Source organism: Talpa occidentalis, unplaced genomic scaffold, assembly GCF_014898055.3.
Source record: "Talpa occidentalis isolate TD23 unplaced genomic scaffold, MPIMG_talOcc4v2.1 talOcc4.3, whole genome shotgun sequence".
NCBI lineage: Eukaryota > Metazoa > Chordata > Mammalia > Eulipotyphla > Talpidae > Talpa > Talpa occidentalis.
In genome coordinates, this window is record NW_023603184.1 from 92,776,132 (window position 1) to 92,790,787 (window position 14,656).

Consider the following 14,656-nt stretch of genomic DNA (forward strand, 5'->3'; position numbering starts at 1 on the left):
TATTTTTCCAAATACAGTTCGTGTGTGTGTGTGTGTGTGTGTGTGTGTGTGTGTGTGTGTGTGTGAGAGAGAGAGAGAGAGAGAGAGAGAGAGTGAGATGGAGGAGGAAAGGATAGAGGGAAGGGAGAGAGAGAGAGAAAGAAAGAATGTGTACATTTTTGTGAACTGTTTGAAGTAAGGAAGGTAAGCAGAGGAAGAAAATACTGGTGGCTTTGAATTTGAATGTCCTATGTGGGAGACTGGAGAAAGTACACAGGAATTCCTCCTCTAGGTTGGATTGACATATGAAATGTCACTAGATGAAACCATAGCACCAGTTGCCCTGTTTCCTAGTATTCAGAGGATATTTTTAAAGGCAATAAAAAACAAACAAACGGTGACTTGCTTTGCAGGTTATACTTTCCCATAGAACCACTGAAGAGTTCTCCTTTGCTTCTGTCTTCACCATGGAGGAGTCAATCTCCCAGCCCTCACCTTCCTAACGGAATTGCTAGTGAGTTTAAGGTTATTTTTTTATTTTTTTTTGGTATTTTTTTATTTGGTATTTTTTTATCCCCTATTGTACATCTGTAGCATGTTGCAAAGTGCATGGAAGGTAAAAGTAAAACAGGAGCAGTTTCTCTGTATGTATTGAGAAGACACTGGTGCACAGGGAAGTCTAAATCAAACAAACATAGACTAAGACCCAATAGGGAAATTTTTGAATATCCTACTATGTGGTTACGTTTAAAAATCTCATTTGACTCAAACACATTACATTAAAAATACTTAATATTAAATAAGTTTCCAATATAAACACTTAGCAAATAAAATCTCAATATAACCAGGTTCATTAGAAAATCTACTTAATTAATAATTTTTTAATGAAAAGTAGAAGTCATCTTACATTTTGGCACTTGTTACTCAAAAATCAATTTAGTGAAAGCACTACACGATTTAAATCTGTAACATATAGTATAGAAATAATTGAACACTCTTATTAAATATGGCACATATTAGATGTTGAACATTTACAGATGATGGTTAGATTTTATCATTCCAAGAGTTCTATGTCAAAATACAATCATGGTTTTTATGGGAAATTTCTACTCTACCTGTTTGTAATGGTTGCAAGTGCAGGAGAACAGTAATAACCGCTGGAAGCGTGCTCAAAGCTTCGAAGGACAGTGTCGATTTTGTAACAGAATTCACCATGTCTCTTCCATCCCTTAAACAAGGAAAGAGAATTAAGGATATAATCTAATTTAGTGAAGTAGTAAAAGATATTTTTTGCATATTCTCATTTACCTCTTATATAATTTTCTTCTTAGCCCCAATCAAAACTCAAAACTTGAATTTTTGTTTTAATATCTTGATACATGATCTATCTGGTAATGCCATTAGCTATAGCCACTTCTATAATTAATTATAATTATATATTCTATTTAATTAATTCTATAAACCTAAAAGCTGTAAGAAAGTTAATTCTTAAAGCCTAAAACTTTAAAAGCAAATAAAAATAAAGGGTATCACTCAGGATCTCTCTCTCTCTTTCACACACACAAACACACACACAACCTGTTCAGATTTATAGAATTTCATACAAATGATTTCTACAAAACAGTAGAAATCAAGTGTCAGTTCTGAAGACAGAATGCATGGGTTTGAATTCCAGGTGAACTTATTTGATCTCTCAGTTTTCTTCTCTGTAAAAGCGGAATAATAGTGTCCATGGGGCTGTTTTGAGAATCAAAGAGAGACAATACAGGCAGAGAGCTGAGAATTAATCAGGGGACTCAGTACAAGTAAAGTAGACACACCTATTTAATGATAGTATATATTTTAAAAACTTTTTTTCAATTTCTTATTTCATATTATTTCAGAAATCATTAAGGCTAGAGACTTGGGTGAATTCAGAGTGTGTAAGCTAGCTCAGAAACCAATTCTGTTATGAAACAGGGTAGTATTCACTGTATCATGATCCCTCTAATAGTGATTGGCTAAAACTTTTTTTTGGTAAAGATTATTTTTAAATTAATTGGTTATCCTTTTAGAGAGGAAGCAAGCAAGCATTGGCACTTAGACAAAAATAACAAATATGTATCTCCACCTTGGGAGCAATAAAAGATGACTCTATTCTTTAAAATCATATAGCATAGGAGATATGTATTCATTAGTCTTCTATATTGCAACTGAGTTATTTTAGTTCTTTTTCTTCCCGTATTATGAAATCAACCTCACATCAACCTATTTCTATGTATTTACAAGTTAAAATACAGTTTATTTTGTGCCATGCCAATATTTGCTGGAGTTTGAGCAGATATAATGTTTCTGCTATTTTTCTTGGAAGGTCTTATCATAAATTAAAGAAAGTCTTGTTTTAGAAATCAGCTATTTTAGTTCAATACATATTGAATGATGTGTGGATCACAGGAGCTTCACATCCATCCAGCAAGATCGAGCTCTGATCTCACTCCCTTAACTTCTACCCTCCTCTTATCAGTGTGAGGACTTAACAGCTCCAGTCAGAGCTCCCTCTGGATCACCCCAGATGGCCAGATGGCCAGAGAGGTTAGACTGCTTTTGTAGTTGGGACAACAGGAGGAGGAAGACTGACAATGTGACCTTTCTGACAAAGTATTCCTTCTTCATTATTAGTTTTTAGATTACAGCTACTTAGCAAAAAAAAGAAAGAAAGAAAGAAAAAAATTTAAGAACTAAATAGGCTCAAGTAAAGGGGCACAGTCATAACCAGAAAAACAAAGACTCTTTACTACAAGCCTTTGTTCATTGTTCATGTATTGAAAGTGGGAAGAGTAATTGATTGCATCTGTAAATATCCTTTGAACATGAGGTGCCATTTCATTTTAAATGAAATGATGATGACGACAACACTGAAACAATTGCCCTAGATCCTAAAAAGTGACTTGTTAAAAAATGAAATCTTTTGTCTTAAGATGTATTTTATAAGTTAATATTGCATGTGCAGACTGTTTAAAGAATTGCATTGAAGAAACTTTCAAAATCCTGTTCATAGACTGATGCATAAAGATTAATGGAAATTTCACCATAAAGTTAGAGAATTATCTCTAAATTCAGAATCTTTAAATGCTACTAATGCTGGTCAGAACAGGGAAGCAGTATATAAAAGTATATAAACGTTTGAATAGCACATCAGTTCTATTTCTGTTGAGACAATATTACTTGCACTTTGTATTCAAATAAAACATGTTGCATTGCTCTGAAAGCTACAATAAGTTAAAACATGTTTTAAATCATAGACTAGTTATAATTAATTTGGGAATTACAATCATTAACTAAAATGTTTTGTAACAAGTCAAATATGTCACATAGGTACTATTTGGCTATAGTACAAAGAGAAATCAAGTTTATAGTTAATTAATAAATCAAATGCTTTTTCTGAGGAGATAGGTTATTGTTTAATTGAAACAGAAAAATTGGATTAGAGGAGAAAATGATCAAAATAAAACTGTAAAAAAAACCAGATTGGGGAACATTTTGAAATTCATAAAGTGTAAAAATTGCTAATATTTAAATCTAAATTCTTTAGTGTATGTATATTGAAAGAGAGGTGACATGCATCTGCTGAGGACAGTGATTGGTAGATTTTTGATAATTTTACTGCAGGACATTGAATATATTTAAAGAAATATAAAACAGAAAAACAGATCATTTTCTGCCTTTTAAGTTTAAACCTAAATATTAGATATTTTAATTACTTAATATACCAAAAATACTTTATTACTTAAAATACTATTTATTCACTTTCCCAAATAATAAATTGCAAACTTGTACTTCACTTCTTTATTGTATGTCATTCAAACATTACAGGGAAGTGAAAAGGAAAACACAATTTTGGGTGCAGAAATTCACTTTCTGATTCAAAGAAATGCATTCGTTTTCACTCTGACATCCCACTGAAAAATGATGAAAACCTCGTGTGACACAGGGCATTGCGTGATAATCATTGTTTGTACAGATGGTGTTACAGGATCATTTAAACTTTTTATCTAAAAAAAAAAAATCGTTGTTTTGAGTCAACGAAGATGGCAAGACTATAGTCCTTGGCAAAGCTGTAAATCCTTCATGTGCTGATAATTGTTTGGTTCGTTAACAGTAGTTCACTTTCAAGGGGAAAAAATGAGATGCGGAGGAAAGAAGGACGGGTGGCAAGGAAAAGAAGAGGGAGCAAAGTGGGGATAAAAATTCACTTTAAACCAGGGTGGGTGAATTATTCCTCTTATAAGGTCTCTGTGCCCTAATTGCAAGATGAACAGACTTACCTCCTTACAGCCTAATTCAGCATCAGAAAGGACATGGCCTGCTTTCTTGCAAATGTAATAAAGTCTCTCTTGACAATCTTTAACTTTCCAGTGACCCTCCTAAGGGGAAAAATAGCACAAGTTGAAGGAATACTCCCCGTCTCCATCACTGATGCTGATAAGCCACCCTAATTGTTTTGAATAAAAATAAGATGAATGGGAGGCCCTGCTTTCTTTCCAGTGTGTAAACAATTCCAAGACACGCAATCCCAGATTGGTGGGCAGGAAGAGGGCTGCCACTAATGTTTCTTGATTGTGTGCCAGGTTTCATAGTGGGTGATTTTCATATATTATCTCAACATTCCTGTGAGGGAAGCATTATTCCTATTTCAAAGGTTAGGTTTAGTAGTTTACCCAAGATCCTATAGTCAGGAAAAACTGGAGCTGGGTTTTAATGCAAATTCAGTCTGACTTCAGATTAACCTGTTCCCAAATTTTCTATCAAGCAGATAGGATAGAGCAATGATTCTCAGTCTTTGATGGGCATCAGAATCATCTGGACAGACTACTAGAAACTGGGTTACTTTGCCCCATGACCAGTGTCTTACTCAGGAAGATCAGTTTTCAGGTGATGGTGATATGCTGGTCTGAGGCCACACTTTGAGAACTATTTCAATGAAGCCATTTCCCTGAGCAAGTGAGACTGTTGCTTCCTCTCTTCAGCAACTTCTAAGGGTTAAAATAATTGCCGTGTTGTTGCATGTATGAATCTGATGCTGGGGAAATCCCTGGAAGCCACCATAAATCACCCCAGAAAACATTTTTATAGTTGAATTTCATGTTCAACCTGCACTGTCCATCAAAGATTTTTCAAAGCCTCACTCCATTTCCTCTTTATATGATGGGTAGATACCTGCATTCGTCTCCCAGTTCTACTGAAGGCTGTTCTCACATCCTTCATTAATAATGAAATGCAGTAACTGCTAACAGTAAAAATTTATCCTCCCAAAGAATTTTTTTTTTATTTGAACACAAACCAAATCTTTAGGCTAAAGCCACGTGGTTCAAACTTTAGGTGATATCTAAGGCATTCAGGGTTTAGGGGAATATAGAACTCTTCCAAAACCCTCAGAACATATGACATAGGAGGCTAACACCTTAATGTGTAGGATCCCTCCCCTATGGAGTCTTCCAGAAAACATCTGATTATAGAATAGTGACAGGTGTACTGTAGTTGCTTGATAACTATTGGATGGATGGATGGATGGAGCATTTACTCAGCTCTCATACTGAAATGTAGATATCAACCATGATTAGGTGACTTGTTAATTGTAATAATCATATTCATACTGAGTTCTACTTCATGGAATAAGTGCATCTACTATTTTAGGACCTACAGAGCCGCCCAAAATGGGGCCCACAAGAATCACACTGGTAGTAGCATTATCCTGGCATATACAATCATATTAATACTTATCCTCATGCTTTCAAAAAGAATTTCTCTGTCCAAATTTGACTCTTTTTCTATGAACATGCTGTATGAAATATCCATGTTTGTCAAATAACAAAGGGAAATGTCAGCAGGAAATGAAGGTCATCTTAATTATAGTAAAACCTGTGAATATGGTTCTGAGTGTGACTCTGAGGCATGACCTCAGTACTATAATTATAACTGCTCTTATTTCGTGACAGCCTTAAAAGATGAAACAAGGAAACATGTCATGAAAATAAGTGCTTCAAAAGTTCCCACATATGGTTAGCACAATTACTTTGTCAAACGATTTAAATAACATTCAATAAACTGGTTTTTTCTTGGGGAGGATAGGGGTAAGGGAACTTGATATGGTATTCTGGTGCTTTGAAAGAGTGCGGATGTTTACCAAATCTCTTTAACCTCCTAAAACTGAAGTCAGTGAGTTCAGCAGCTTTCTGATCAAAGAGATTGTCTATTCCAAACATAATAAGCCCTTCAACTGGCTTAGAATTAAACTGATTCTGAATAATCAGATGTTTTAAATAATGGAGAGACTAGAACACAAGAATACGTATGATGTTAAGGCCCCAGGGACCACTACATTCATCTGAGGAAGGAGAAAGATTTCCTATTGATTACCAGTTTTCAGAGATTACGCATACTTGAGGACTTCTTTTAGTTTAATAAGATAATGGAACTTAAAAACCATCACTCTGTAGACTCCCAACACTCAGTTCTTCTCCTTATCTTCACTAGAATGGTCAGTGACACCACCACCCATAAATTTTTGCTCAAGTCACCTCCCATGTCTAATTTAGCAACAGCTCCATTCTCCAAAGACCTTTGAATCTGTCAGTATCTTTTCATGCTCACTACTCTATTCAACCATGAATAGCCTCCAAACTGGTTTCTCTTGGTTCCATTCTATCCATTAAACTATATTCTGTGTAGCAGCAACAGTTGCTTTAAATATGTAAAGCAGATCATGCACTTGGATTCATTGAAGCCCTTCTGAAGTTCCTGTACCATAGTCTATAAATCTCATATATTCACATTCTTCCTGCCCCATCTCCTACCACCACTTCACCATTCATCCCTCGTGCTGTACTTGTCTTTTTGATTAGCAAACACAGGAAGACTTGGCTTGCCTTTGGGCTTTTGAACTAGTTTCCCTCTGCCTGGAATGTCCACCCTCCTGCTCTTCAAAAGTTTTTTTTTTTTTCCCCTTTAAGTCCTAGCTTAAATGTCACCCTTCAGATAACCTTCCTTGACTGTTATGTCTAAAGTAGCTGCCTCAAGTTTCTCACCAGCATGTCACTTGTTTCCTCAGAGCTATCATCACAACTATAATTGCCACTTTTTTTCTGTATAGATGTGTTTACTGCCTAGCAGGGAAGCCCTGTGAAGAGCAGGGACTTGTCTTGCTCTCTACTGCAGCCCTCAAGTCCCAGGCATAGGTGGCCCTCAACACAAGTCCAGCAAAGTGGGCGCTGAACAAATGAATCAACTTACAGATTGCTCTGCTGAGACACATAGCTGGCTTCTATTTGGAAAAATTTGGGGCTCAAGTGTATGCCAATTAGTAAAGGTGACAGAGGAGCCATTAGACCATTCAAAGGAAACTGGAATTTTACTGCTGCTCAAACCAATCCATGTTTCTGATGCATTTTCTGTAAGAGATAAATGTAAATTACTTACAGGAATCCTAGTATCTGAAAAGGAGATATTGCGCTGGGGCTCTTACTAAAATATACCACTTTGCATGTGATTTCTTCTTTTTCATGTGATGAAACCTAATTCCTCATACAAAATATCTGTTTAGCTTTTTACCCTTATACTGTCTAAACCTGCTCTACATGTAAGCCTTCTGAGTGAGGGAAACTATGAGAAGCCAATGCAAGGACAAACTTTTAAACAAATCTGATTGCTGGGACTCTAATTGGTTCCTGCTTCTGTATGGAAAGTAGATCTGAAAAATCTGGTTTTGCTACTGCCTGGAAAAAGGAAAAGTAAAAAGATCCATTGGATTAGGGGGAAAGTATTTAAAAAAAAAACCTCAATAATAGTCTAACTTTACACTTTTGTTTTGCCATGTAAATAAAAGAACAGATATTCTTAGCAGCTTTGAAATGAAAGCAATGGGGTTGCTGGAAAAGCAAAAAAAAGTTTGGTAGCCCAGTAGAGTGAAAATACAGTAGGTGAGAAATGATGTTCTAGTGCCCCTATTGAATTGAGGCAGTGGCAGGGTTCTTTGAATCTCAAATGTGAAGAGAGAGGGAAAATGACAGAGAAAGATTTTGTTTTTACTTGAAACCAAATCTTCACAATAAAAACAACATCAGAATAAAGTCTGGAAATGTATTTTTCATTAAAAAATTCACCGTAATTTCAATGTTTTTTTAGCAGAATCAAAAGTCAAATGTAAGTAGAAGCATATCCGCTTGGCTGGTGGAAGCTAGGTAAAACTAGGGGATTGGAACTCCTGAACATCACACACAGCTTGAAAACACCACAGCAAATAAATTTCCATCTCTTTGGCCAAAGTTCCTGATATTTAAATGCAATTATTTGTCTAAGGAATTCCCTGCAGTTCTCGGCTTACATGACCACATCACACTATTGCTCTCTGGTGGTCATAAAGCTAAATTACAGGTTCAGCTTTATTACACGTTTCAGAAAATGACCTCTGCCCAATTAAAAAAAAAAAAAGGCCAATATTTCTGGCATATGTGAAACATTAAGAAGTTTCTGAACATGTATTTTCTAAAAATCCAATAAATTTTTACTCCTGGATATTATTTTGAAACTTCGGATAGAATATTTAGAAACTTTTAGGTAGTAATTATTCCACTAATACAGATAGTTATTATATTGCATACCTCTTAAATCAAACACATTTGGCACTTACCATTTCCAAGGAGAGTTATAAGAAACTCCACTTCTGCTAAGGAAACTATTTCTATTAATGCACTGTTTTCAGACTGGCAAGAATGCAAAGCTTCATTCCAGGTCTTTTCCTCTTTCTGAAGTTTATAGCAATTACGGTTGTGGGGATTCCAGCCAGGTTCACAGTGGGTAGCATAATATTTCCAAGCGTCTTTTTCTTTTTAAAGCAACAAAAAAAGTCATTTCCCAGTTATTTTAATGGGACTTATTATCTTTAATATAAGTTGCTATCAATATGTAATTACTTAAACAATTTGAAAAACAAAAACACATGAGAGAAAAATAACATATACATCATAAAATTCTTGATCTTCAGAGTTGAGACTGATCCAATCTATGATCTAGATCTAGGATCTAAGAAATCTCAGGTCTTCATTTTCCAGATGAGCTATCTAAGGCACAGAGTTCAAGAGACTTGGTAAAGGTCATATAGCCCAGTTGCAGAATCAGGGTGAAGTGTAAGTGCTTGATAATTTTTTTTATTGTTATGTTACATATCACTTTGCATATGCTGAGCTTATTTTTTTTTTTAATTGCACTCACTTCAAAGACATCGGTAGGGTCAGGACTGGACACAGAGCAGGTTTTCTGATCCAGCAGACTGGGTAAAGGAGGAGTCAGAGTCCTCAGTGTTTTTTTGCAGGTCTTTTATTGGGATTTAGTGGTACATAGCAGGCAGGAGTGCTGGGGGGCCGGGAGGCTGGCAGTCCTCCCAGCCCCCAGCAAATCTTCACTCTGTCTGGGCCCTCTGGTGTTCTCTGCTTCTCTCTCGGCTTCTGCTACTTCTTTTTCGGCTTCTCCTGGCATCCCCCTGATGCCACCCTTAAAAGCCCAGTCTCAGCCCAGGTGAATCCCATCTACCTATGCCCACACCCTATTCCAGGTGCCCGCCATCAGGCATGCATTCGGGACCGCAAGGATCCATCATCTATCCTGATGGTTGGGGGGGGGGGCAGAAAAGCCTGACATATTTCCTTGCCCTACAACATCCATTTCAAATAAACGCATGGCCAGCTATGTGACTAGATAAAGCGCCTGCTTGTTATATCTAGAAAGTTCCCCTTTTTCAAGGTCAAACTCAATAATTGTTCATTTGACTACCTGGTTTCCCCTTCCTTTGCTTTAATTTCTTTGCTTTAGTACACCAGTGAACTCTTGAAATCTTAGACATCCCACCCTGAAGTCCACTGTAGGCAGAACCCCAGGTCTGTGCTCTCTCTTTCTCTACCCATGACTTTGCTATCTGGCCCTGAGTGTGCTGTGCACCCCCCAGCATCTATGAATATTAAATTTAGTTTTGTTTTTTTTTTCCAAAGTTCCCTAATGGTTGTTGCTGAAAATGGTCAAGCAGTCACAATAAGAACCACAAGGGCTAGTCTAGCTAGTCTTCACCTGGGCCTCGGTGAGTACCCACAGGCATTTCTTGTTGATATGAATAGACTGAGACCAGCACAAAACATAGGGAATAATTGTAAAATTTAGCAATTAGAATGGTCCCTATTTGAAATCTTTTTACACTGAAAAAGTAGTTTATGAAACATAATTTAAATGGTATTTCATTTAATGTATTTAATTTAATTTAATATATAATTTAATGTATTTCACTTAATATATATTACATACATATATATTATATACACAAAACAGTTGGTTTGCTATATCCACAGTTACCACATCCACAAAGAAAAACAACTGTGGATGGAAAATACATACTATCTAGTGAAGCCCGTGGTGGCTGTGTCGGTATTGAACATGTATAGACTTTTCCCCCTTGTCATTACTCCTTGAATAATAAAACAGCTATTTACATAGATTTCATGTTATATATTACAAGTAATCTGGTGATGATTTAAGGTAGATGGGAGGATTGTATGTTGGTGGAGGTAGATATTTATCCTGTTAAGTGTGAAATTCTGGCTGCTTTTTCTAGACTGAGGGTCAGTGTAAGCTCCTGTAGTGGTCCTTTGGGCCAATATGAACTCCAGGTTAGACTTATAGGAAAATGGTGCCATGATGCTTTTTTTCAGGAAGGCAGTGGTGTACATGCCAAGTGTGGGTTCTTTCCAGAAGCTTATCCCCAATTTGGTAATAGCATTTTTACTTTATTTTATTAACCACAACTGGGTGCTTCCCTCAAGTACCACTTTAGTTAGGCAAAATTTCACTGCTATGTGGGAAACAAGATACTACTTTAAAATTGCTTCTAGAAGAACTCTGACTGAAATTAGAATCACAGAGGAATAATGTCAAAATATTTAGGTTTTATCTACTCTGGCAGTTTTCAATCTGAAAAAATAGTCATGGAACTTCTTTTAAAAAGGAAACCTTAGATTTTACTCTAAAGGTGAGACAATAAGATAAGGAAGAAATCTGAGAAAAGGGCAGAGCCAAATATGGAAGTCGAGGATCCTGGAAATGCAGGTTGAGAACACTGGTCTAGATCAAAAGAATTTTTTGAACTTGAATCAAAAGCAAATAATTCAAGCAAATTGAGCTGAACTGCTTCATTTCTGATCTTCTGAACTCAACTAGTAGATGAAGAGAATAAATAAAATAGAAGAAAAAAGGGTGATAGAAGTGGGTTCAGGAGGGTATAAGAGAGAAAAGAAAAATGAAGAATGAGGAAATGCAGAAATGAAGATGGAAGAAGGGAGCAAGGAAAGGGGAAAAAAACAATAACAATGGTAGAATTTCAGTACATTCTTGAAATAATGAAAAAAACTTTTCCATAAAGAAGTGGCACAATGCTTCTTTATCCAGACCATATTCTACAATACCAGTAGGCTAGCAACTTAGGAAATTTAAATTGTAAGGGAAAATATTTTTAAAAATAATTCAGCTTATTATTTAAAATGTAGAATTGTTTTGAATTATGATAATGGCTCTTTTAAAAATGGTTATGTTTTTAATCTCCACTTTCTGAGTGAAGATGTTAATTTCCACAGAAAAAAAGAATAGACTTAAAAACAGAAATTGGACTTTAGGTGCTAGATTGTTATTAGGTATTTAAGTCTTAGTTACGCCTAAAAACTTTGTGTGTTACTTAGGGACAAAGATGTGCTACTAATAAAAGATATAGAATATAATAAGAAATCCACTTACTAAACAATTTTATGAAACAGTTTTCTAACATATATTTAGTTTCTAGGAAAACCATAAATAGAACTCAAAACTAGAACAGAAAAGGAAACATATCTTAATTTCCTAGTACAGAATGGCTGAGAATGAAATTTTTTAAAAAGAGAGGACAGAAAATATTTTCTAATTTTGGTTATTTTGTTTCAATTTTTAGTAAAACCCTAAATACATTTGTTAGATTCATGGTGCTTTTGGATAATAAATTATCATATAGTTAATATTTAATCATATAAATATAAAAACCAGCTTTAGCTATGTATAAATTAGGAATTAATTAACAAAAGAATAGAGAAGAGTCTCGCTAGTGGCCCAGGGTTTAAGTCTCAGCGCTATTAAGCCATCACCAGCCACGGCAGCATGAGTTCGATTCCAGGCCAGGGAGCTAACCGACATGGTGCAGCAGACCTCTCCTGTCTTGTCCACTGCTCCCCTCAGCAGTGTATTTCAGTAGATCCTCCTGTTCTACTCCCCACTCTGTCTCTGGTGAATCCTCTCATACACACACCCTCCCACCTCTGGCCTACACCCCAGTTTTTATATGCTTAAATAAGTAAAATAAATCTTTAAGAAAAATAGAGCAACAGAGGAATTTGAATTTGTTGATAGGATAAGCAAGAAACTCACAAAAACAATTTAATAAAACCACTTACCAACCACTTCCTGATCTGTGTGGTTTAGGTATTTTTTACATATGTAAGGCAAGTTGGAATCACAATCCCGACTTTTCCAGGCATTTGACAGAAATGAATTAAATGTTCCACAGTGATATTCAACAAATGGCTCAAAATTAATATCTGAAAAATATATTCAATCACTTTCATATAATATATATACAATATATAATATATAGAGATCCGGTTTTAACACCTAGGAATCAGCACTTCTCTTTGGCATATGTAGTAATCCCAATTGTATTGTTTTAGAGTAGAAAAATATTTTAATTGTAATTTGTTGTTGTTTTTAAAACAGCTGATGGCTATTGATCTTGGCTTTGACCCAAAGCCTCCTGCAACCTTGGGTAAATTACTTACCTTTTTGGCCTCCAATATGTTGTTTGAAAAAGCTTGTCATACAGGAATTCAATTAGGCTCTTAAACTATTTATAAACCACTTTTAATATAATGTGACATAATCATGTAGGAAATATTGCTATTTAAGGCTATGGGGTGAAGCCATCTGTCAAAAGAAAATAACTCTGGGAGTACCTGGGTTCCAGTTCAGATAGTTGAGCGGTGTTCTATCAGACCACTGCCAGCCAGCATTTTCATCCAGCTGATTCAGACCTATCCACACTTCCACTGATTCACTGTTCAAGTGCTCTGAAATGAAGGGCAATACGGAGTTTCAAGTAAAAAAAAGTCAATGTTACACTTCTTTCTTGCTTTCTTATTCCTGGAACAAGAAGTCATAAATTAACCCCAGTCAAGGACAGAAAAGGGTTTAAGTGACTAAACCCCACCCTTGTACTTCAGAATAACAAAGCCAGCCTCTCAGGCCTTGAGAAATCCTGCAGTCTTTTAAAGACTTCCTGACAACAGTGGTTTAGCTGTGAAGAGCTTACTCTAAGCATCCCCAAATGCAGCCTTTCAATGTCTGGTCAAATGCGTGGCTACAAATTTGAGGCCCTATTATTTGTGTAGCTCATGCACATCGAGGTTTTAGAGGGTAGAGGAGGAAGTGTCCAAGGACAGAAGGTGCCTTCCCTAAACACCTGTCCCTGGTGACCTCAGCTTGGAAGCTGGACTCAAGGGGAAGAAGAAATGCTGTTAAATCTGTGCAGTGGGTATGTGTGTGTGCATGTGTAATTTTCTGCACTTTTCAATATTTTGGACTATTTCACACTTAAAAAATTGAAAGATTTCTTTAGGAGTGTGGTTAGAAAAAAGGAAACAAGTATCAGTGAATGGAGGCAATCCTTCAGCTTTAAGAAGGTAAAGTGAAATAAGTCAAAAAGACAAAGACAGATACCTGGTAATTTTACTCATATTTGGAATATGAAGAAACAAAGCTAATGAACAGACAGAAAGAAAGCAAATCCTTGATTCTAATAATAGAGCTGAGGTTACCAAGGATGTGGGAGCAAAGGGTAAAGGGGCCCAGTGGATTGTGGTAGAGGTGGTTATTAGCACTTTGCTGGTGGACTTGGTAAAAATCTATACTCCTAAAATATAATGTGTTGTAAACCAATGTCACCTCAATTTTTTAAAAAGCCAGGCTAAAGCAAGTGAGGGCTAGGGGGGTGGCAGGGGGCTGCTGTGCAGTGTGTGAGCCAGTGGGGGATGTCTGGTGAAGAGGAGCAGCCTAAAACTAGTGATAGAGCATCCAGAGGGATGCATAGCAGGCTGGGGCATGCTGGGATGTAGGGGCCAGGTTCAATGCTAATGCATGGGGCTGCGGCTGCTTCTTGGGCTGGTTTTGTGGCCCTTGCTCCTAATCTTGGTGCTACAGCTCCTCACATTTTAATTCAACTCCATTTTTTTTTCTTTTTTTAAAGTTTTTTTTTTTTTTTAAGATTTATTTATTTATGCATACAAGAGCTGGGGCACAGGCCAGAGATGCAGCTGGTGAGAGGATTCACCAGAGACAGAGTGGGGAACAGTGGGCGAGTCGGGAGGGGTCTGCTGAGCCATATGGATTGCTCCCTGGCCAGCCGGGGATGGAACTTGTGCAGCAGAGCCTGCGGATTGCTTCATAGTGCAGTGCTTAACCCCTTATGCCACCAGGGAGGCCCCCAACTCCATTTTTGCTACAAAGATTGTTATAAACATACTTGTGCAGAAAAATGTGGTTATTAATTACAAAATTAAGGGAGATTTTCTTTTTGTACACTTGCATC

At 36.5% G+C, this 14,656-nt stretch overlaps 1 protein-coding gene across 1 annotated transcript in view; it reads right to left on the reverse strand.

Annotated features, from left to right (window-relative positions):
• PLA2R1 (phospholipase A2 receptor 1) overlaps positions 1-14,656 on the reverse strand; it is a 100,460-nt gene that overhangs the window by 55,021 nt on the left and 30,783 nt on the right. The window contains exons 5-10 of the mRNA XM_037523407.2: positions 13,026-13,139; positions 12,471-12,614; positions 8,645-8,839; positions 7,249-7,406; positions 4,284-4,382; positions 1,095-1,207 (exon numbers count right to left, since the gene is read on the reverse strand). Of these exons, the coding sequence (XP_037379304.1) occupies positions 1,095-1,207; positions 4,284-4,382; positions 7,249-7,406; positions 8,645-8,839; positions 12,471-12,614; positions 13,026-13,139 (823 nt within the window). The remainder of the gene's footprint in view (positions 1-1,094; positions 1,208-4,283; positions 4,383-7,248; positions 7,407-8,644; positions 8,840-12,470; positions 12,615-13,025; positions 13,140-14,656) is intronic.